This window comes from Symphalangus syndactylus, chromosome 1, assembly GCF_028878055.3.
Source record: "Symphalangus syndactylus isolate Jambi chromosome 1, NHGRI_mSymSyn1-v2.1_pri, whole genome shotgun sequence".
Lineage (NCBI taxonomy): Eukaryota > Metazoa > Chordata > Mammalia > Primates > Hylobatidae > Symphalangus > Symphalangus syndactylus.
The window spans coordinates 124,462,669-124,487,982 of NC_072423.2; the positions used below are offsets into that span (position 1 = coordinate 124,462,669).

General features: G+C 38.7%; 2 protein-coding genes across 10 annotated transcripts in view; one reads left to right on the plus strand and one right to left on the minus strand.

Moving 5' to 3' along the window:
• The window catches only part of LOC129489162 (neuroblastoma breakpoint family member 6-like), a 200,418-nt gene that overhangs the window by 128,325 nt on the left and 46,779 nt on the right, over window positions 1-25,314 (plus strand).
• The window catches only part of STAC (SH3 and cysteine rich domain), a 179,904-nt gene that overhangs the window by 31,203 nt on the left and 123,387 nt on the right, over window positions 1-25,314 (minus strand). For all 9 annotated transcript variants that reach the window (XM_063636707.1, XM_055283574.2, XM_055283591.2 and 6 more), the window contains 3 exons: window positions 23,797-23,875; window positions 12,878-12,942; window positions 11,505-11,593 (listed from right to left, as the gene is read on the minus strand). In XM_063636707.1, the coding sequence (XP_063492777.1) occupies window positions 11,505-11,593; window positions 12,878-12,942; window positions 23,797-23,875 (233 nt within the window). The remainder of the gene's footprint in view (window positions 1-11,504; window positions 11,594-12,877; window positions 12,943-23,796; window positions 23,876-25,314) is intronic.

Consider the following 25,314-nt stretch of genomic DNA (forward strand, 5'->3'; position numbering starts at 1 on the left):
GAACTCCTGGGCTCAAGCAATCCACCTACGTTGGCCTCCCAAAGTGCTGGGATTACAGGCATAAGCCACTGCACTTGGCCATGTATTTTTAGCAGCATTTAAGAGCTTTGTTCATGAATTAAACTGGCAGTCCATAAAGTGTAATTTTCAGGGCTCTTCAAAAAAGGTGATAATAAGGGTAATTGGTGGAACATGTCCAAGACTCTTAATTTCAGGAGATTATCTACTATACCACCCTGCTATACCCTGATAGAAGAACCTGGGTAGCTCTTTAATGCTATCAGGCCTCAAATTGTCAGCAATGTTCGAGACCCGATGAATGATGGCATCACAGCTTGGGTGTCAGTGATAAAATTTCATATTATAGCTCATCATGTCAGCAACTGCAAAACCTGCTCCCAAGATAAGTATTGGATATCACAGCCCCTTTTTGCTGGACCAGTTGGACAAGGTCTCATTGGGCCTGCTCAAAGGGAGAGACTTTAACTGTGTTTTCTCCACTCTATATCCTTAGGGTGGTGTTAATGAGGTTGTTCAGAAGACTAGGAGAGAAAATACATTGTGAAAATATGTAATTATGAAGAGAAGGTGACCTCTTCTGTGACCTCACTTTGTACTGGGCATGAAATTCCACATTTTATTTATATTATCTTGTTTAATACTCAGTCTTCCTAGGAAGGACAGAACTGAGGCTCTAAAAAATTAAACAGTTTGCTAAAATTGACACAGACAGTGTCAGAGTTGGAAACTAGACCCAGGCCTATCTGACTGCCAGAAATTTCTCTTTTCTGCCTTGCCAGCTTGCTGTCCTGCTCTCTGCCCTGGATGGTGGAAAGATAGAGAATTATCATGGTCTGCATTACCTCCAGAGGTTTAGGTGGGAAATAGCAAATTAATTTATAAAGGAAGTTTATTTCTACTTTTTCATGGCAGTGTGAAAAAAAATAAAGGAAGTTTATTTTGCACTGGAACTGTAGTAAAGCAGACTGTATAAAGTCTCTGCCTTTATATGGCATTTGGATACTAATGATGGGACCATGGCACTTCTAAAAAAAGTATTCACTCACCTAAGAACAAGAGGGCAACAACCAGCTCTTCCTCTTGTGAAAGAAAAATAAAATCTTAGGACTGTAAGCTCACTGTGTCAAAGGGAAAAAATGAGGGCCGGGCACAGTGGCTCACGCCTGTAATCCCAGCACTTTGGGAGGCCGAGATGGGTGGATCACGAGGTCAGGAGTTCGAGACCAGCCTGGCCAACATGATGAAACCCCGTTTCTACTAAAAATGCAAAAATTAGTGGGGTGTGGTGGCAGGTGCCTGTAATCCCAATTACTTGGGAGGCTGAGGCAGGAGAATCGCTTAAGCCTGGTGTGAGGTGAAGGTTGCAGTGAGCCAAGATCGTGTCACCGCACTCTGGCCGGGGCAACATGATTGAAACTCTGTCTCAAAAAGAAAAAGGGGAAAAAATGAAAAACTGTTAAGCTTGGGATCTGAGTCACGCAAAAACTGCCTTCCCTTTTGTTCCTAAATGGATAGTTGCAACGATAGAAGGCCACATATCTCCCCAGGTGGGCTCCCTCAAATTGCTCACAAGGGAATTCCTTGTGGGCCCCAAACTCTTTACCCTAAAACAGAGTTCTGTTGAATCTCACCCTGACAATATAAATTAACAGCTTTTCTTCACAGGTACAGGACAAAGACAAGACTAGAAAGCATCCCTCCACCCACCTGAGACAAATCTGACTGCTTCCTTTACTCTGTGTTTATTCATATCTTATGTAAAATGCAGATTTACTGAACACCAGACAAATGCATAACTGACTGTTCCTCTACCCCCCTTTCACTTGTAACATGTGGATTCAGTGAGCATTAATCAAAGCCTCACAAGAATATGATCACATATCTCACTACCTACCCTCCCTGCTTTTTTTCTTTCCTCCTTACCTTCCTGATGCCCTTTCCCCTTCAAATATTGAAGTCCTCAAAACCCTTTTTGGAAAAAGCACAGACCACTTGTCCTACTGTAGCTTGCATCTCTTTTTCCCAGGCACATTCTCAACCTTGGCAAAATAAACCTCTAAATTGATTGAGACCTGTCTCAAACAGTTTGTGGTTTATAATCTCTGAGGCCCCCCTTCCTCTCAACTGTGAGTGCTTCAGTAAAGGCCTAGCAGGGCTTCTTCCAAGTTGTCTTAAGCCCGTTGTTATTTGTGAGTGGAACCGCAGGCTACTTTTGGCCTCCCCCTTTACAATTTCTTCTTGATGAATAACATTTATCCTAGGCTGAGGCCCATCTGTTCCAGGAAACAGGCCCCTGACTAACCACTCTCAGCTTGGTTTGCTTCCTCATTTATAGTTTCCATTATATTATTATTATTATTATTTTGAGACAGAGTCTTGCTCTGTCACCCAGGCTGGAGGCCAATGGCGTGATCTTGGCTCACTGCAACCTCCACCTCCCTGGTTCAAGCAATTCCCCTGCCTCAGCCTCCCGAGTAGCTGGGATTACAGGCACACACCACCATGCCCGGCTAATTTTTTTGTATTTTTAATAGAGACACCATGTTGGCCAGACTGGTCTCCAACTCCCGACCTCAGGTAATACGCCTGCCTCAGCCTCCCAAAGTGCTGGGATTACAGGCATGAGCCACCGCACCCGGCCTACAGTTTCCATTATATTATCATAGACTTGATTTGCCCACTAAGTGTATATGCCAGGCATAGCATTAGTTCATTTAATCTCCACAATACTCATTCATTCGTCAAATAATTATATATCTACTATGTTTCAAGAATGAGCTCATGCTCTAGGGATATGAGGGTTAGTAATTACAGACTTGTTCTCATGGAGTTTACAGGAGAGATACAGACTAACCAAATAATTCCAGAAATACATAAATACAAGTAGAGATAAGTGTTTGAGAGAACTATGGTGTCATGAAAGAATATAACAGAAGAATATAATCCAAAGTAGGGTAACAGGAAAGTCTGCAACAAGGAAATGAAATCTGACCTGAGATCTAGTGGTTGAATCAGAGTCAACTGGAAGAGTGTGCCTGTGTGTGTGTGAATGTGTGTGTTTGATGGTTGTGGGTAGGAGGATGGAGGGAGAAGGAGACTCTGCAGGAAGAAAAATCCTTTGGCAAGTGGGGGGTGTGGTCCTTTTGTGAAAAAAAAGAAGGCCAGTGTAGATGGATCAGAGAGGTCACCATGGATGAAACGGTGGGTCCTGGAGTCCCCATAAATATTCTAGGTTTTACTCCAGGGCAATGGGAGGACATTGGACAGTTTTGAGCAAATGCATGTGTTTCGAGCAGACTTAGGGCAGGCAAAGTGATTATCTCCTTTTACAAGTCAGGAAGCGGAGGCTCAGATGGTTAGGGTAACTTTTTCAGGATTCATGGGGGTCACACAGCTAGACAGTGACTTGGCTAGGACTTAAACCCAAGCCAACTGATGCCCACACTTTTTATTCTTAAACATTCAGTGAATGCTCATATATTCTCTCTCTCTCTCTCTTCTCCCCTCCCCCTCTTTCACTCCCTCTCTCCCTCCTTAATTCTGGAAAGGAAGCATCTACTTTTGAAATACAGAAAAGAACTGACTGGAATTAATATTATTAAAGTCCTACTATGTACCAGATATTGCTATCTTATATAATCACATCGATGCTAGATCTAAGGGTGGTAAGGGCAGGCCTTATTATCCCTGTTTTCAAGATGAGAAAGCAGGTTCAGAAAGTTAGTTAGTAAGCCTTATTTTTAGGACGTAGAGAAGGGATGTGAATCATTCTGTGTGACTCCAAAGGTGAGATGAAGCCCGGAACACTGTACTGTTACCTTAGTGCACTCTCACCCATAGTGGGTAGGAAGGGAGAGGAGGACTGAAAGCACAGAGACCAGGAATGCTCTTTTACAACAGTCCAGGTAAGAGATGAAGGTGGGGATAGATACGGTTGATTTTAGGCAAACAGAAGAGTAGGAATTGAGCATCAAATACATTTTGAGCAAAAGTAGAGTGAGTCCTCTCCCTGGCTGGCTTGAGGCCTGGGCAGAGGTTGACATCTTTCATCCTAAGGGGCAGGTTTGTGGAAGAGAGGGCAGAGCTGCCATGCTCTGTACATTGCTGGGGTAGGCACGTGGGTAAGTGAATCTGGAGGTTCGGGGAGAGGTCTGGAGCATTGGCCTTTGGAAGAAGCTTTCCTTATTATTGAGCAGATATATAATGAATATTTGCTGATGTGGTGATTCATCTGCTCTGATTGACAACTGCTGTCTTTGCCAGTTGGGTCGTCTTTGTCCTCAAGCTCACACTCCTAACATTTCCTGTACCCTCACTCCCTTGTTCTCTTTCCTGAGGTCAATACCCCGCGTACTCCCCTGGATCAGAAGGTGGGTGGATAAGAATACTATTTTGTTAAAAGGAATTTTTTTCTACCTTATGATCTGAGGAGAAAAGATAATTCACAAAGCTCCAGTTCATTCAAGGAGTTATGCTGAATCCCAAAGCATTGCCTCGCACATTCTAAATCAAGTGCCTAGCTTTTAAAATGGGAACCTACAATCTCTTGGCCAAAAAAAAAAAAAAAAAAAGTAAGTGTGATTTATCACTCCAATCTTGCAGTCTATGTAATGCAGACGTTTCACTCCTGGGAACGGATAGTCCTGATTGCCTTGAAGCAGACTGTAAACGTTTCATTCGTGACCAGACAACTTGACTTCTAATGGCCTGCAACCAACTAAAATAAGCACACAGAGTGACGACCACCACCAGGCAGCTAGACATCATTCCTCATTATCCCAGTAACATTCTTTTTTTTTCTGAAATTATTTTTTTTAAAAAATGTTATGACTTCAGAATAATCTTCTAATATAAAGCTGTAGGATCTCTATAATAGAAAGCTGTTAAATCTTAAATGTTACACGCCCAAATGACAATCTCAAAAGGACCCAATATGGTGTACTTATTGCAAAGTAAATATATGCCACCCTTGTCTTCATCAGCAGATAGTTAATTGTGGGTCATCTGCTGAAGGCATGGCTTCATCCCAGCAATGAATTCTAGGCAGGCTCTGCTCTGGCTCACAGGGCTTGTCATGTCTCTAACAGAACAGGGCTTCACTTGATAAAGGCCATCTCCTCCTCTCCCACCGATTATGCCAGACTGTTCAGGTAATATTTACAACTTCAGCCAGTGAGTTCAGCATGACGATTTTACTCAGCAGTAGAGAAAACTCAGATGTACAAGAGCTTAATTGTCTCTACAAATCTAAGGAGCCAGGACTCAGGCCCCCAAACTTTGCTCTGGAAAGACCCAAGAATCACCTGGCAGCAGATCTCAACCTAATTCTGAAACAAAGCTGACCTCAGGGTGTGAGCCAGGGAGAGTTGTGAGACTCTAGCAGGATAAATAAATCTGCTGTGATGTCTTGCTGGATATTATATCCACCATGAGGTGTGGCGGAGCTGCTGGAACAGATCCTGATAGCATATGGAACCTGGGAAACAGGGTCTAACTGAAGCATTTCAGTGGCTCTCACCATTTATAAGAGTTTGGGTAGGTGAAAGAGGAGAAGGGTAATTTCACTGAGGTGGTGGACCATGCGTGGGAAATGACACAAACCTGAAGAATTGGGAAAGCCCAGGTAGCTCCAGTGTGGAGAGGCAGGCTTTCCAGAAGCCATGTGAAGAGAGTGACTGGTGATTGATAATTTGGCTGGCACAGCATTCAGACAAGTGGCGTCTACCTCCAAATGGGGGCTATTTTCCCAATGCTCTGGCAATTAAATAGTTTTGAGTGCTAATTTATCTCCACATTTTTTTAGAAGAGGAAAGAATGAACCTCCAAGGGACCATTTGACTGGAAAAGTAGCCTTTTCTATCCTGCTCTAGGATGGGAAAACACAGAGAGCCCTATCATGAGATTACTCACGTTTTGGGGTCATGAATGCATAGAAGCAGAAGTCTTTTCCTTGAGATAGGCCAGTGAACACCACATTATAAAAACTGTAATAAGTACTCGTTGCTGAGTGTTTGTGATTATAGGCACCAATGTGTTTAATTTCTTTTCTATCATTGTAGTCTCACCAAATTCCTTAAGGGGAAGAGATCATTATTATTCTTTTATAAATAGGGAAATCAGAGATGTTTATAAATTGCTTAAGGTCGCACAACAAGTAGGATGTGAACCCAGAATTGACTCTAGCTTAACAACCCCTGAAACATGAGGAACCTCAAGCTGTGGTAAGAGAATGGTTTAGATTTTGAGAAGGTCACAAGGCTCACCTATTCTATCTAGTATTTCAGTTACCACCAAGTGGATAGTTCCTAGTTGACTCTGATAGTTTTAGTTTGATTTTTCTATCAATGTTAATTTGGAGATTAAATATATATGTATATAAATATATTTTAATTATACTTTAAGTTCTGGGATACATGTGCAGAATGCGCAGGTTTGTTACATTGATATACGTGTGCCATGGTGGTTTGCTGCATCCATCAACCCGTCATCTACATTAGGTATTTCTCCTAATGCTATACCTCCCTTAGCCCCCCAACCCCCAACAGGCCCCAGTGTATGATGTTCCCCTCCCTGTGTCCATGTGTTCTTATTGTTCATCTCCCACTTATGAGTGAGAACATGCGGCGTTTGGTTTTCTGTTCCTGTATTAGTTTGCTGAGAATGATGGTTTCTAGTTTCATCCATGTCCCTGCAAAGGGCATGAACTCATCCTTTTTTATGGCTGCATAGTATTCCATGGTGTATATGCACCACATTTTCTTTATCCAATCTATCATTGATGGGCGTTTGGGTTGGTTCCAAGTCTTTGCTATTGTGAAGACTGCCACAATAAACATACATGAACATGTGTATTTATAGTAGAATGATTTACAATCTTTTGGGTACATACCCAGTAATGGGATTCCTGGGTCAAAAGGTAGTAGTTCTGGTTCTAGATCCTTGAGGAATCATCACACTGTTTTCCACAATGGTTGAACTAATTTACAGCCCCATAAACAGTGTAAAAGCATTCCTATTTCTCCACATCCTCTCCAGCATCTGTTGTTTCCTGACTTTTTAATGATCACCATTCTAACTGGCATGAGATGGTATCTCATTGTGGTTTTGATTTGCTTTTCTCTAATGACCAGTGATGAGGATCTTTTTTTCGTATGTTTGTTGGCTGCATAAATGTCTTCTTTTGAGAAGTGTCCATTCATATCCTTTGCCCACTTTTTGATGGGGTTGTTTTTTTCTTGTAAATTTGTTTAAGTTCCTTGTAGATTCTGCATATTAGCCCTTTGTCAGATGGATAGATTGCAAAAATTTTCTCCCATTCTGTAGGTTGCCTGTTCACTCTGATGATAGTTTCTTTTGCTGAGCACAAACTCTTTAGTTTAATTAGATCCCACTGGTCAATTTTGACGTTTGTTGCCATTGCTTTTGGTGTTTTAGTCATGAAGACTTTGCCCATGCCTATGTCCTGAATGGTATTGCCTAGGTTTTCTTCTAGGGTTTTTATGGTTTTAGGTATTAAGTTTAACTCTTTAATCCATCTTGAGTTAATTTTTGTATAAGGTGTAAGGCAGGGGTCCGGTTTCAGTTTTCTGCATATGGCTAGCCAGTTTTCCCAACACAATTTATTAAATAGAGAATCCTTTCCCCATTGCTTGTTTTTGTCAGTCAAGCAGAAGAAAGAATATCAGAGATTGAAGATTAACTTAATGAAATAAAGCGTGAAGACAAGATTAGAGAAAAAAGAATGAAAAGGAATAAACAAATCCTCCAAGAAATATGGGACTATGTGAAAAGGCCAAACCTACATTTGATTGGTGTACCTGAAAGTGATGGGGAGAATGGAACCAAGTTGGAAAACACTCTTCAGGGAATTATCCAGGAGAACTTCCCAAAACTAGCAAGACAAGCCAACATTCAAATTCAGGAAATACAGAGACCACCAAAAAGATACTCCTCAAGAAGAGCAACCCCAAGACACATAACTGTCAGATTCACCAAGGTTAAAATGAAGGAAAAAATGTTAAGGGCAGCCAGAGAGAAAGGTTGGATTACCCACAAAGGGAAGCATATCAGACTAACAGAAACCCTACAAGCCAGAAGAGAGTGGAGGCCAATATTCAACATGCTTAAAGAAAAGAATTTTGAACCCAGGATTTTATATCCAGCCAAACTAAACTTCATAAGTGAAGGAGAAATAAAATCCTTTACAGACAAGCAAATGCTGAGAGATTTTGTCACCACCAGGCCTGCCTTATAAGAGCTCCTGAAGGAAGCACTAAATATGGAAAGGAACAACTGGTACTAGCCACTGCAGAAACATACCAAATTGTAAAGACCGTTGATACCATGAGGAAACTGCATCAACTAACAGGAAAAATAACCACGTAGCATAATAATGACAGGATCAAATGAACACATAATAATATTAACCTTAAATGAAAATGGGCTAAGTTCCCCAATTAAAAAACGCAGACTGGCAAATTAGATGAAGAGTCAAGACCCATTGGTGTGCTTTATTCAGGAGACTCATCTCATGTGCAAAGACACACATAGGCTCAAAATAAAGGGATGAAGGACTATTTACCAAGCAAATGGAAAGAAAAAAAAGCAGGAGTTGCAATCCTAGTCTCTGATAAAACAGACCTTAAACCAACAAAGATCAAAAAGACAAGGAAGACCATTACATAATGGTAAAGGGGTCAATGCCACCAGAAGAGCTACCCTAAATATATATGCACCCAATATGTAAAGCACCCAGATTCATAAAGCAAGTTCTTAGAGACCTACAGAGAGACTTAGACTCCCTTAAAATAATAGTGGGAGACTTTAACACCCCACTGTAAATATTAGACAGATCAATGAGACAGAAAATTAACAAGGATCTTCAGGACTTGAACTCAGCTCTGGACCAAGCAGACCTAATAGATATCTACAGAACTGTCAACCCCCAATCAACAGAATACACATTCTTCTCAGCACCACATTGCTCTTATTCTAATATTGACCACACAATTGGAAGTAAAACACTCCTCAGCAAATGCAAAATAACGGAAGGAAATCATAACAGTCTCTCAGACCACAGTGCAATCAAATTAGAGCTCAGAATTAAGAAACTCACTCAAAACCACACAACTGCATGGAAACTGAACAACCTGCTCCTGAATAACGACATTAAGGCAGAAATAAATAAGTTATTTGAAAGCAATGAGAACAAAGACACAATGTACCAGAATCTCTGTGACACAGTTAAAGCAGTGTTTGGAGGGAAATTTATAGCACTAAATGCCCACAGGAGAAAGCAAGAAAGATCTATAATCGATACACTAACATCACAGTTAAAAGAACTAGAGAAGCAAGAGCAAACAAATTCAAAAGCTAGCAGAAGACAAGAAATAACTAAGATCAGAGCAGAACTGAAGGAGATAGAGACACGAAAAACCCTTCAAAAAATCAACGAATCCAGGAGCTGGTTTTTTGAAAAGATTAATAAAATAGATAGACTGCTAGCCAGACTAACAAAGAAGAAAAGAGAGAAGAATCAAATAGACACAATAAAATATGAGAAAGGGGATATCACCACTGATCCCACAGAAATACAAACTACCATCAGAGAATACTATACACACCTGTACGCAAATAAAGTAGAAAATTGAGAAGAAATGGATAAATTCCTGGACACATACACCCTCCAAGACTAAATCAGAAAGAAGTTGAACCCCTGAATAGACCAATAACAAGTTCTGAAATTGAGGCAATAATTAATGGGCTATCAACCAAAAAAAACCCAGGACCAGATGGAATCACAGCAGAATTCTACCAGAGGTACAAAGAGTAGCTGGTACTATTCCTTCTGAAACTATTTCAAACAATAGAAAAAGAGGGACTCCTCCCTAACTCATTTTATGAGGCCAGCATCATGCTGATTCCAAAACCTGGCAGAGATGCAACAAAAAAGAAAATTTCAGGCCAATAAATCTGATGAACATCGATGTGAAAATCCTCATAAAATACTGGCAAACCGAATCCAGCAGCACAACAAAAAGCTTATCCACCACGATCAAGTCGGCTTCATCTGGGGATGCAAGGCTGTTTCAATATATGCAAATCAATAAACATAATCACATAAACAGAACCAATGACAAAAACCACATGATTGTCTCAATAGATGCAGAAAAAGCCTTCAATAAAATTCAACACCCTTTCATGCTAAAAACTCTCAATAAACTAAGTATTGATGGAAGGACAAAATAATAAGAGCTATTTATGACAAACCCACAGCCAATATCATACTGAATGGGCAAAAACTGGAAGCATTCCCTTTCAAAACCAGCACAAGACAAAGATGCCCTCTCTCACCACTCCTATTCAACATAGCATTGGAAGTTCTGGCCAGGGCAATCAGGCAAGAGAAAGAAATAAAGCACATTCAAATAGAAAGAGAGGAAGTCAAATTGTCTCTGTTTGCAGATGACATGACTGTATATTTAGAAACCCCCATCATCTCAGCCCAAATCTCCTTAAGCTGATAGGCAACTTCAGCAAAGTCTGAAGATTCAAAATCAATGTGCAAAAATCACAAGCATTCCTATACACCAATAATAGACAAACAGAGAGCCAAATCATGAATAAACTCCCATTCACAATTGTTACAAAGAGAATAAAATACCCAGGAATCCAACTTAGAAGGGATGTGAAGGACCTCTTCAAGGAGAACTACAAACCACTGCTCAAGGAAACAAGAGAGGACACAAACAAATGGAAGAACATTCCATGCTCATGGATAGGAAGAATCAGTATCCTGAAAATGCCCATACTGCCCAAAGTAATTTATAGATTCAGTGCTACCAATGACTTTCTTCACAGAATTGGAAAAAACTACTTTAAAGTTCATATGGAACCAAGAAAGAGCCCTCATAGCCAAGACAATTCTAAGCCAAAAGCACAAAGCTGGAGGCATCACACTACCTGACTTCAAACTATACTACAAGGTTACAGTAACCAAAACAGCATGGTGCTGGTACCAAAACATATAGTCCAATGGTACAGAACAGAGGCCTCAGAAATAACACCACACATCAGCAACTATCTGATATTTGATTAAATATATTTTTTGATTCCCTATTAGGCCCCACCAGATGCCAAGTGCATTTAACGTTCAACCTTCATGAAAACTCCCATTAGCAGTTCTGTTGAGCATGTACTAAAGTGGTGCTTCCCAAAGTGTGTTCCTTTGCCAGCACTGTCAGTGCCACCTGGGAACTCCTTAGGAATGCAGCTTCTTAGGCCCTGCCTCAGATCTGATGAATCAAAAACTCTGGGGACAGGGCCTGTGTGTTAACCAGCCTTGCAGGTCATTAGATACATGCTAAAGTTTGAGAATCACAGCTATAAAGCATTAGAAGGGGCACAGATGGAATTACTTTTTCACGTGGAGAAATACTGACTTTAAAATTTTACTCTTTTTTTTCTTTACAGAAGGTTTTTACCTCATTTCCAAATCTTCATTCTCTTGTGGTACAAATTTGTACAAGGCAACATAGGTGTTCATCTGTAATGGGTCTTTGGAAAGAGATCCCTGAAAGAGAATATAAAAGAAAAATGAGAAAAGAAAGGTGAAAGAAATTGAGAGAGGAAAGAAAGAAAACAGGAAATGGAGAAGTCATTGCAATGTAATTTCAGTGTATGGATCGTAAGTGTTAAAATATCTAACCATTATTAAAGATTTTCTTTCAACTTTGCATTTATTTTAAATTTCTTAATCGAGGTTGATTTCACTATAAACAATTTGAAAACAATTATTTGGAACTCTTTGTCAGAAATATTGCAGTTTTCTTCAAATAAATTTTCTTTCATAATATAGCTGTTCATGAAAAATGGTACAAGTTAGACTTCAGAAGTGGGAATATTCTTTCTAAAGAAAGAGGGACACGTGAATAGTAGTGTATAACTCTCATTTCCTAAAATTAACTGTTTTATCAGTTAGCCAAAAAGTTGGTATCTAGTATATCAAAGGGAACCAGGTATATTCATCTGGCAATTAGTTCATTTATGTTGAGAAAAAAGCATAGGTTTTGGCATGAGACTGATTTAGTTTACATCATGGTACCACCATCTATTGGCAATGAAACCTTGCAATAATGACAATACAAGCTGCTGTTTTGATAGTTTGTTGTGTGCTAGGCATTATGTTACATGCATTAGCATACTTGAACTTAACAACAGCTCTGTTAGATTCTATTGTTGTCCCCAATTTACAGATGATAAAAGACTCTTGTAAGTATCATATAAATATTAGCTATTATTACTAACCAAATAAATTTTAATGCTATGAAAACATTTATGCTTTATAATAAACAAGTTAAAATTATATATTACCTCAGATATAGTTGCATCATATATCTAACTATATACTAATATAAATACATGCTATAAATTTATAGAAAACATACACAAAAGCTGTACACAACTATATATATCTTTTTATCTATAATTCACTCTGCTCTTCAAAGCTCAGATACATTATATAATATTATTCTAGTCTGTCTTAATTTTACATATGTAAATGAACATAAAATATGACATACATTCTATAAAATACAGTGATAATATATAATTCTATAATCTATACATTATATAACAGAAACAAAAGGTGCACAGTACAATGCTTACTCTTTTTACCTTTTATGCACTGTGCTAGTTCTGTTTATTCCATGCTATGGTACGTTGTGCTATATTATTCTATTCTCTAAAGAGGCTGGTCTGGACTCACTAAATTGATTTCATGACCCACTTGGATGGTGACCTGCAGGTCTATCTAAGGACTCCTGTCTTACTTGTCTTCTCTGACATCCATAAATACCTGGTGATTTATGTTCTTCGCTGGATCTCTGAAATCATCAGTGCCATTTTCTGGATATGTAAACACTGAAGGAGACAAGAGAAAGCAGGTGCTCTGTGAATCTAGTTACCATTTAAAAAAATATTCCTGAAAGGTGGCTTTATTTATTCTAAGTACCATAGCTTCTACTTTGCTACTTACTGCCTTTTCCTCACCCTCTGTGACCCAGCGTTCAGGTGGTCTTCCACATGTCTCTTCTCCTGCCTCCCCATGCAGCATTCTGCACCACCTTCTCTGTGCTCCCACAACTTTTGTACATGCCTGACTAGCACTTGCCTCTTATGATTGGCAATAGTGTGTTCATATTTGATCTCATTTGGTAGTGTACCTCTCAGGAGCATTTGTCCTTGTTGAATGCATCAAACCGCTTGTTAATGGGGTGGTGGGTGAGGTATAGTCCAATTTAGTTGTATTTGAGCTGCCTCTTCTAAATAAGATTCTTTAATCTATATTCAATATCTTGATTGTAGTTTCTTGAAGATATCTACATTCTATTTTGAAGATTAAAGCTTTAGTTTTAAACTTCAAAATATTTCCTTGATTTCTTATTGTCAGTGCATTGGGGCTACTATTTGGTTTTTCTTTTAGTTTATTCTTGGGAAGTATAATTTTCTTCCTTTTGTATTTAAGTATCCACTCTGTAGCCTTTGATAGTGGACAAGCCTTCACAAAATGGGCAGGAAGGCTGGGCACGGTGGCTCACACCTATAATCCCAGCACTTTGGGAGGCTGAGGCGGGTGGATCACTTGAGGTCAGGAGTTCAAGACCAGCTTGGCCAACTTGGTGAAAACCCATCTCTACTAAAATACAAAAATTAGCTGAGCATGGTGGCACATGCCTGTAATCCCAGCTACTCGGGAGGCTGAGGCAGGAGAATTGCTTAAGCCTGGTGCGAGGTGGAGGTTGCAGTGAGGCCAAGATTGCACCACTGCACTCCAGCCTGGGTGATAGAGTGAGACTCCATCTAAAAAACAAAAACAAAAACAAAAACAAAAAACAATAAACAAAATGAGCAGGAGCTTTCATTGTCTACATACCCAGCTCTGGGAGGTTCCTGATGGATAATGGGACTTCTGCCTTATCTAGTTTGGTCAGCCTAACCTACGTCCATGACTTATGTCATAGCTTTATCATTCTCATCATATGTATTTTCCTTAAACAAAAATGTGGTAAATATTTCCAAGTTTATATAATAAAGCTTTGTTGTTTATATTACTCTACCATTTCGATGAGTTGAAATTTTTAGATTATATGTTGCTGCTTTATTCTTCTCCTTGATTTCCCTTCAGATTATCAAGGAAATGTCAGTAGAGGGAGGGGATCACCACAGAAAGCTCTATAACCTATTTCATTAGTGCACTGACAGTCTTTACTGTTCTTAAAATAGCCTCAACAACAGTGATATAGAAAACGTGCTTCAGAACAAGAGCCTCTGTAAATGTACTGATGCTTATCAAATATCTATTCTTCTTGGCTTATAGTTCCAGAGTCTATGGATGAAATTCCATTATCCCTAGGAAGCCAATATGCAGTCATTGGTGGAGCTCTGGTTTGTAAGTAACCAGAAAATGAAGGCCCGGTTCTGTGAATCTTGTCTGCCTCAATATTTGGCCACTCAACTTGATGTTCACCAGTCTAAAAAGAGTAGAGATTAGCAAAACCTTTTTCTGGTATTGTGTGACTGTCTGAAATCCTGCTGTAAACACTTGATTCCCTAAGTATAAAACTGGACACCCCTGAAAGAATATTAAATATTTGAATGGAAATATAAAGAGAATCTTCCTAGAAAATTCTTGATTTGGCCTAAAAGGGCATCTACATAAAGTGCATATACAATGTTCAGTGTGGATTGATTTTACAATTTTGTAATTTCACATTGTTTTAATCTTTGTATTGAATCTCCCTCTGGCCATCTGGCTCAAAATGTGTATCATCTTTGTAAACTTTGCTGAAAAATATTTGAAGTGACCCTATGTATGTTTTCATGTATGGTTGCAAGAAGAAATGGAAGGTTGCAAAAATAATTTTTAAAACCTATTCCAACCATTTATAAGACTTTGAGTTAATGGAAGGGGAGAAAAGAAAGGTAACTACCAAAAACCTTTTATTTTTCATGCTTTAAGTTATTTCATGAAAAATAATTTGGTTGTTTATTTCACCCATAACAAGAATTCAAAGAATATGTCTATTATGTAGGCATAGTTTCTAATGTTACAGAAGCAAAATGAACCTTTAGTTCTTACCACATCCCCAAAGAACTTTCTTCTTTTCCTATCCTATATGCTGTCTTTTGTTTTTTACCTTGCAGACCTGTGAGGCCCAAGACCACTGTGTTTTTTAGTTAGATTATTATTTTTTTAACCTAGTAATGCAGCAAGTTACATTACTGGATTATCTGATGTGAACCCAAATTTGCATCCCTGGAATAAGTTGAACTGGGTAATTATACAATGTCTTTTAAAAATACTTTGTGGGTTCAGTTTACTGAGATTTTGCTTGAGATTTCTGCATTCAAGAGAAAGACTGGCCAGTGATTTTCCTTTTTCATGACATCCTTGTTTGGGTTTCAAGTCAGTATAATCCTAGCCTCATAAACTTGAGTTGGAGAATGCTGCTGTCCTTCCTCCTTGCTACTTCTTGTTTCTCTGAAAGAGCTTATGTAATCTGAAAATTTTCTCTTCCTTAAATGTTTCGTAGAATTTGCTGGTAAAGTTTTTCAGGCTTAGTATTGTCATTGTGCAAAATTTAAAATATTGATTCAGCTTCTATAAATGTTATAAGAAAATTCATGTTTCCTATTTCTATTTCTTCTTGAGTCAGGCTTTAATCGTTGATATCTATCTTTATATCTGCCTATTTAAAAATGTTTTAAAATACATTGGCATGAAGTTGGTTATAAAATTCTTTGGTTTTCTTTTCAATCTCTGTTATGTTTCTCTTTTTTGTATTGATTTTTGTTTCATCTCTTTTATCTTAAAAAATCATTAGAGATTGTAATTTTGTTTAAAAAACACTCAAGATTTATTGATCTATCTTTGCAATTTAATAATTTCTGCTCTTGTCTTTATTATTGCCTTCTGCTTTTCTGAGTTTATTCTATTTTATTTTCCTTAAGTATAGTGCTTAGATATTACTTTTCAGACTTTCTTATTTTTTAACACTCATTTTAAAGCTAAATACTCAAATCCCAACTTTAGCACTTTGGATACATGTTGTTTTGATATGTTTTCATTCTTATTTAGCTTTAAATATTCCAGTCTTTATTATGAATCCCTTTAACATGTGATTTTGTTTGTTTGTTTGTTTGTTTTTTCTTTGTTTTTGAGACAAGGTCTTGCTCTGTCGCCCAGGCTGGAGAGTAGTGGCACAATTATAGCTCACGGCAGCCTCGACCTTCCAGGCTTAAGCTTCCACAGTAGCTGGACTATAGACATGTGCCACCCTGCCCGGCTAATTTTCTTAAATTTTGTGTAGAGACAGAGTCTCCCTAAGTTGCCTAGGCTGGGCTTGAACTCCTGGCATCAAATGATCCTCCAACCTTGGCCTCCCAAAGTGTTGGGATTATAGGTGTGAGCCACCATGCCCAGCTAAGCTATAAAAATTTTAGAAGTGTTTTTATTTTATAAGTTATTGGTTTTCCTAGTTATCTTTTGACTATTGATTTCTATCTAATTTGCACTGTGGTCAGAAAGATGTATTCTATATAATAATAATTATTTGAAATTCATGAAATTGGCTTTATGACCTAGTGGGTGATCAGTATTTTAAATAATTCCATGTGTTCTTTTTAAAATTAATTTCAATTTTAATTCTGGGGTACACGTGCAGGTTTGTTACACATGTAAACATGTGCCATGGTGGTTTGCTGTATCTATCAACCCATCACCTAGGCATTAAGCCTAGCATGCATTAGCTATTTTTCCTAATACTCTCCCTCCCTGATCTTCTTCCCCTGACAGGCCCCAGTGTGTGTTGTTCCCCTCCCTGGGTCCATGTGTTCTCATTGTTCAGCTCCTACTTATAAGTGAGAACATGCGGTGTTTGGTTTTCTGTTTCTGCATTGGTTTGTTTAGGATAATGGCTTCTAGCTCCATCTATGTTCCTGCAAAGGACATGATCTCATTCATTTTTATGGCTGCATAGTATTCCATGGTATATATCTACCACATGTGTTCTTAAAAGGAATGTGAATCTTCTTGTTACATGGAGTGTCCTTTTTAGGTAAATTAGATTAGGATTATCAAATGTGTCATCAAATCCTCTATATCTGTACAGAATATTTGTCTATCTGGTTTGCTAATAACTGAAAGGCATCTTAAAATCACTCAAGAATTTGGAATAATTTTGTCAATTTCTCCTGGAGTTTCTATCATTTTTCAGGCTATGTATCAGGTATATGCAAGTTTAGAATTTATCTCTTCAGATGAAGTGAACATGACCATGTAAATAACACTTTTAAATTCTAGTAATGCTTTCTTGGTCTTAAAGTCAATTTTTCACACATTAATACAGCTATATAATTTTTTTTGCTTAATATTTGCCTATGGTTGCCCCTTGGTTTCTATATCTGAAAAGTTATTTATTCTGCCTATGTTTTTCTTTCTTCCCCCTGCAGAAAGTTAAAAAAAAAAACTTTTGTTTTTTTAACTTTCTACATCCTTATGTTTTAGATATTTATAAGCAGTATATAGGTCATTTAAAAAATCTAGTCTGAAAAACTTTATCTTTTATCTAGAGTGCTTAAATCAGTTTACATTTATTTTTATTACTGAAAAATTGGGATTCCTTCCTAACATTTTATTTTGTATTTGTCCCAAATTTTCTATGCTTTTTCTTCTATTTTGCCACTTTCCATCCCTTCTTTCTTTTGAATTGATTGATTTTTTTTCTCCTTCTCATCTTTCAGTTTGGTTCCCTTTCTGGTTTGGAAGGTTGAGTCTATTTTTTATTCCTTTAGCAGTCATCTTAGAAATTTTATGAGATATGTTTTAACAAAATAGGAAGTGAAATAGTATATTTAATCTCCTCCCAAGCAATACATAATCTCTGAATGCCCATTTCCCACATGAAGTCAGTATTTCAGCTAATGTTTTATTAACAACTTTTTAAAAACATTATTTTAAAAATGTATCCAGTGTTTGCTTAGAGTTAACCACATGTTTACCACTTTCTTTGCTCTTTATCTCTTCTTACATTTCAGTCTTTCCATTGAGGTCATATTTTCCTCTTTGAAGTACATCTTTTTAAAATATTTTAAATATAGGTCTTTCTTAATTGAACTGTAAATACAGTTTTTGTCTGAAAAATATATTATTGAAAGAGTTTTGCTTCATTTACAATTCTAGGTTAAGAATCACTTTTCTTTCAGCAAACTGAAGATAGCATTCTACTGTTATTTCACTTATACTGTAATTTGTAAGAAGTAACAGTCTAATTTTCATTTCTTTGTAGGTAATCAGTCTTTCATACTGCATTTTATGTTTTCTTTTATCTTTGAAATTCTGCAGTTTCAGTAACCTATGTCTAGGTATAGATTTCTTTTTTTTTTTTTTTTTTTGAGACGGAGTCTCGCTCTGTCGCCCAGGCTGGAGTGTAGGTATAGATTTCTAAATTTGAGTAATGGTGTCTTTAATCAATTCTGGAAAATTCTCCACAAGTATGTTCTTAAATATTGTCTCTCTCTCATTCTCTTTCTCTCTCTCTTTTTGAGACAAGGTCTGGTGCTGTCTCTCCCAGGCTGGAGTACAGTGGCATAATCCTGTCTCACTGCAGCCTCAATCTCCCAGGTTCAAACAATTCTCCTACCTCAGCTTCCCAGCTAGCTGGGATTACAGACAGGCACCACCACACCTGGCTAATTTTGTATTTTTTGTAAAGATGGAGTTTCACAATGTTTCCCAAGCTAGTCTCAAACTCCTGGGCTCAAGCAATTCTCCTATCTCGGCCTCCCAAAGTGGTGAGATTACAGGTGTGAGCCACTGTGCCCGGGGCCCCATTCTCTCTTTATGCACTTCTAGATTGTCAGTTAGATGCATGTTGGACTTACTTATCTTTCATGTCACTTTTAATCTCACAAATTCTACTGCTTTGTCTTCCTAACTATACCCTAACATTTCTTTGGTTCTATATTTTAGGGAACTAATTCTCTCTTTATGCCTAATACGCTGTTAAACCCATCAATCAAATTTCTACTTAAAAAAAATTCTCGAAGTTCTATTTGACTTTCCTCAAGCTTGCCTGTTTACTTTTGATAGTCTCTTTTTCCTTTGTTATGTTTTATGGTCCATTTTTAACATTTTAAATGTATACAACTATATAGTTATATATTTCTTCGTTTGATAATTCTTACACGTACAGTCTTGAAAATCTGACCATAAAATTAGTTGTTTCTGCTAATACTTACTCATCATGGCTCATTTTCTCATGTGTTTGGTGAATTTTGATTGTTAGCTTGTGTTCTTTGAGTATTCATTTCTGAGAAGTTTTTGAGGTCTGGTTTAAAATTTTCTTGTTGTTTCTGTGAAATGCCTGGTGATCTTACTGTACCTGGGCCACTTTAAACTATATTAAACTAAAATTTCTTATTATTATATTATTTGCCCATACAGGTAGTATGAATTCAGGCCCTAAAATCCAAGTAAGAAGACTGTTTCTTTCTTTCCTCCTTTCTTTCCTTTCTTCTCTCCCTCCCTTCCTTTTCCCTGCCCGTCTTTCTTTCTTTCTCTTTCCTCTCCACTTTTTTGTTTCCATTCTTTTCCACCTGAGTTAAGGCTGATATAGCATATTCCTCTGCAGGGAATTCTCTTTGTCCAGTGATCCTAAGGGTATCTTTTGGGGTATTAATATGTTTCAAAAGGGCCTTTCATCCAACCTAATACCCTGGCCATTCCCCATTTTATTGTCTATTGTTCATAAATGGGGCCTATTATTTCCCAAGCTAAGCCTCTAGGGATGTGCACAGTAAATCCTTTACCTGCTTGTATCTCTGAATTCATGTTTTGTTGTCATTCCTAGACTCTAAAGAATTGCCTTATTTTGCTGCCAGCTCAGCCATACATTAACTAGAATTTTTTTTAGAACAATTCTTTCTCTTAACGGTTTTAGGAGTGCTAAACTGGGAAAAATTCCTCTGAATGTGCAGTTCTCCACATTGCTGGAAAGGGAATCTTCTGTTCAAGTTTAAAAAAGATCTTTACCTGAACTTGATACAAAGCATGTGTTGCAGAAACATACCACAAATATTTGTATCTGTAATGTAGAAATTATCCACTGGAGTGGTACCAAAACCAGGGGCATCTGCCAACTTAACCACGAAAATATTTGCTCTTTTTGACACCTTAAAATTTGAGATATTGAATTAGTACATGCTAAAGGCTAGGATATATTTTCCAGATCTGAGTTTGCCTTTTTTTTTTTTTTTAAAGAATAAAATTTCTTTGCTTTAGTGCAAAGTGAGGTAATAATTCAATTTTGTAATATCCTTAAGTGGCTGTGATTAACCCAGCCCTTTTTGAAGAAAATTCTAGGAATTTGTATTGCTTATGTCCTCTTCTGCCTGTTTGTCTTCTAGGAAAATTATGATCACATACAGTCATTCTGAAATGCAATTACTGAAGGCAGCCAATAACATTATTATTTGGCATTTGGAGCTGAAATAAGCAGGCCAGATTTTACTTCAGGCGAGATTTTACTTCTCTCTTTGCTTGTTACTTTGTTATGAGTGAAGCTTCTAGCAGTTAAGCCAAAGGTGAAGACCAACAATTTCCTCCATGTATATTTATGATGCATCCAGGAATAGTGTTCAAAACAACAACCAGAAATACTCAGACCTGCCAAGGATCATTTATAAGAGAGAAAGGAGAGACTGTACTCTTAGCAGTAAAGAAATTAGTATGAATTGTACTTCCTTCCAAGGTGGCTTTGGAGATATTCCTCAAGGAATTTGACATAATAGCTGGCTGGAAGAAATGACACCTGTGTGCACTGCATGTTTTTTAAGACATAAATGAACATGTAATGCAGAACTGGTTGTGACTGTAATCCTAGACACTGCTTCTGAACAGCAACACCCTCCTTGCATGACTGAGAAGATCTGTGGGAACTTGGACCACATATGTAGGGTGTTTTCTCCATGTTGTTTCTCAAACTGCATGGACAGGACATTAAAGCCAATCGAAGGAAAGTGTTTTGAAGCAAATTGCTGCATAATTAATCCACCTAGCTTCTCAGGGTGCATTGTAGAGAAAGCTATTGCTGATCAAAAGAATCGTTAATACATCTCCAGCACTTTTTGGGAGTTTATTGCTTGCTAAGTTCTTTCACCATATCTCTTTGAAAAAGGCTGTGAAAATGCCCCTTAACACAGAAGAGATGGAAAATTGTCAACTTGGTGTCTTTGTGTGTACTACTCTGTGACTTAGTTTTCTTATCTATACGGGGGGTATTGTGTGCATGTGTGTGTATTGAAGGGGAGGGAATTGGACTAAGTGACCTCTAGTCCTACTTCTTAAACTTTAATGAGCCTATGAACCACAGATTCATATGCAGATCCTGATTCAGCAAGGTGTGGAATGGCCTGAAACTTGCTATTTCTAACAGGCTTTCAAGTGATGCTCACGTGAGTTGTCCATGAGCCACATTTAGAGTAGCGAGGCTCTACCTGCATCTCTGACACTTTACGACTGTATGATGGCTTTGTTAATAGCAGTGATGCTACATATCAATGATTGCTAAATATAGCCCTTTCTATTTTAAAATCCTATTAAGACCACCTTTTGAGAGAAGAAACCCTCAGTGTAAATTGTGTTCTAACTCCTCAAGGAATTGGTGGGCAACAGCATAGACAGAGCCAGGCCAGGATGGCTGAGGCAGAGAGTTCAGCAGTGAGCACATGCTGGGCATAATTTTGAGAAGCAGCAGTTAGAGTTTGCTGATGGATTACATCTGAGGTGTGAGAGGAAGAGGGAGTCAGGGCTGATGTCAAAGACTTTGGCCTAATCAACTGGTTGAATGGAGTTCTATTTACTGAGCAGAGACAATTGTGGGAAGAGCCAGTCTGAATGTGTGGCTGGGTGAGGGGATCAAGAGTAAGGTTTGGGTACGTTAACTTTAAGAAGACTATTCTGCATTCAGATGGCAATGTCCAATAGGTGATAGGCATCTCAAGGCAGCAAGGAAGCCTAATACTGAAGATGAAGTTTGAGTCATCAATGTATGGATAGTATTTACATTCATTATCTCATCCAAAGATCATAAGAACCCTATGGATTTGGTGTTATTATCTTCATTTTAGAGATGAGGTGATTGAAGCAGAGAGAGGCTAGGTCACTGCTTTGGGATCACACGAGTATTAAGTGAAGTCTAGCACTCTGCTTCCGGAGCAAAAATGCGCCAAGGACCAAATGTTTCCAGCGCAGTTAGTGAGGAGGAGGCCAGCAGTGATGTTGATGAGAAGAGTGTCAGGGGAAGGGGGAAAGCAGAGGTCAGACTCAGGACTGAGCAGCTGATCACACTTAAAGCATTATCATGCAAGTCTCTGGTGAGTCAGATATTGAGAAACTTTAGGGTTGCTGTTTAAATTCAGTTGCTGGTCTTGCAATGCCAGACAGTTGGGCTGGGATGGCCCTGCTGTGCTGCTGACCCGCTATGAGGTTCCCCTCGAAGCCAATACCCTCTAATTTGTCTCTCTAATGGCACTGCTAAGTGCTCAGTGGTTGTTTGAATTATCTAAAACTACAGTTTTCCTCATGTGATGCCAAAGAATCCTTACCCCAGTGGTGAGCTTTAGCAGATGTGTGTGGGCCTGGCAAGGGGGGCATGGTGAACACTGGCATTTATTTAGGAAGGAAAATCCTGGGGCAGCTGAGCACATGGTGCCTTGTGGGAATCACACAGGCATAGTCCTAATTAAAGAAGAGCCATAAATGAATTCCCAGAGTGAAGGAAGTAAAAGTGATTCCCCATCAGACAGCTGTTGACAAAACAGCTATGTGGCATTGAATGAGGAATTTCTGCATCCAGGCTGGAAAAGGCAGGGCTTGGAGTGGAGTTTGGAGGGATAACTTCTGCCATGAGAATGCATTCAGCTCAAGTTAACAATGCAACTCAGGTCCTGCAGGACTTTGACTAATACACTGTTGCTAATGATAGTAAATGCTTCATAAATATTTTTTGATAAATGAGGGAAGGTTAAGTAGTTATTGATGTAAAAAAGGCCTAGCAAGAATGCATCCATAAGGATCTGGTCACATGTCTTTAAGCTCTAGATTACGAGGCGGCTCTTAATGTCAGCAAGTGGAAGTATGAAGTTAGCATTTAATAAATATTTTAGAAATTATTATAACAAAGGCTTAAATTACTAGATTAAATAATCTTAATATAGAATGTTTGGCTGGATTGTACATATCAGTTTTTTGAGCTTTTTAGTTGTCTCTGCTGGGGAAGGAGCCAAATGTGAGGCCCACACTTCCCTCCTGGGCCTCACCACCACTTGGTTTCAGGTACCTAAGGTGTAGCACAAATTAGCTTCTCTGTAGTTTGGTTTGCTAATCTAATCCAGCTCAGTGGAGAAAATGACGTATTCACAAAATGTTCTGGAAGTGACTCTTAAACCCTAATATAGCTCAGTTTATATATATATATGAGTATATGTACTCTCATAAAGTATGAGAACTCAGGATGTAGAGCTCAGGAAGATATTAGGGCAAATCACTGAAATCCACCAGAAACAATGCTCACATTCTCTCCACAACATTGAACACTCGCCCTGATTACATTCCAGAGCTAGCAGAGAAAGCAAGGGGACTGGAAATCAACTTGACCTGCCCCCTGACCCTGACTCATGTGACCACATTTGTGCTGTGCCAACTCCCTCACTCACCGCTGTTGCTGCGTTTCCTTAGGTCATACCCGCCTCCTGGCCCATTGGCTTCCTCAGGAACCTCCACAAGATCTGAAGTCTTGGAGGAAAGAAGAAAGAGCATGGGATGAGCAATGTTATATCTGTGGGTCAATTGAGCAGAGATTTTGGTGTAAGAGAGCTTAGGTAGAATTTTCATGACACATAAGGACCCAGTGATTGCTGTCTTGGCTGTTTGGCTAACTTCAGAGAAGCTATGTCCACTCGTGGGCACTGTACCTCCCTTCAGGTGTCTATAGCAGGCTCAGGCTTGGTGATGGTAGCTATCCAGTGAGTATTGAATATTCATGAATGTCTAGAAGCACAGGCCACAGCCAGGCTTCTTCCCAGGAATAGGCAACAGAGAGAAATCAGAATTCCTGTCCATATCCTGTCACTTAAAATTTTCAATAAAATGCTAGCTCTTTCTACAGGTGTTTTAAATATTAGTTTTAGAGAATGGGATGCACTGTGGAGGGATGCACTACTTAGGTACACATTAATACTGTTTCCACTGCTGCAAAATTAATTGTTTTTATAATATGTATCCTGACTCTCTTTTTAAAGTGAGTCACAATCATTCTTCCATTTAGGTTACAGAAATAACAAGAACAAAAGCAATAATAACAATAACAGCACTCTAAATAGCTAATGGTTCCTGATCATTTACCATGTAATGTTTTTAAGGACTTTATAGATACCATCTCATTTATTCCCCAAATTAATCCTATGATAGACCAATTTTTCAGAGAGGAATCTGAAGCCCGGAGAGAATCAGTAGCTCTATTTGAGGCCCCATAGTTAATACATGGTGGAGCTGGGGCTGTGAATCACAGGCGTTGCCTCCAGAGCTCGTGCTGTTAAGCATTGTGCTTTATTCGTCGGTGTGCTAAAGCATCTCTTTGGGCTGGTGAGAGTCTCATGGTTATCACACTGGTGGCATGAAATGGATCACCACAGGAGTTTTACTCCATGGAACTGGCAAACGCTACAAATCAGGGTCCAGCGCTGACTTGGTTGTTAGACATTTACTAGCATACCACTGAGTGCCTCTTTCAAAGGGCCACGTGACCCAGCTTCAGTCTAACTGGCTCTATCCTCTTCAAAAGAGGAATTTAGGGGGCCTCTGAGGACAGTCACACATATATATATATATATATATATATATATATATATTTTTTTTTTTTTTTTTTTTTTTTTTGAGATGGAGTCTTGCTCTGTCGCCCAGGCTGGAGTGCAGTGGTGCAATCTCGGCTCCATTTCCTGGGTTCGAGCGATTCTCGTGCCTCAGCCTCTCAAGTAGCCAGGATTACAGGCACGCACCACCATGCCTGGCTAATTTTTGTATTTTTGGTAGAGACAGGATTTCACCGTGTTGGCCAGGCTCGTCTTGAACTCCTGACCTCAGGTGATCTGCCTGCCTCAGCCTCCCAAAGTGCTGGGATTATAGGCGTGAGCCACCACACCTGGCCTGACAGTCATATTTTAAAAAATTATTTA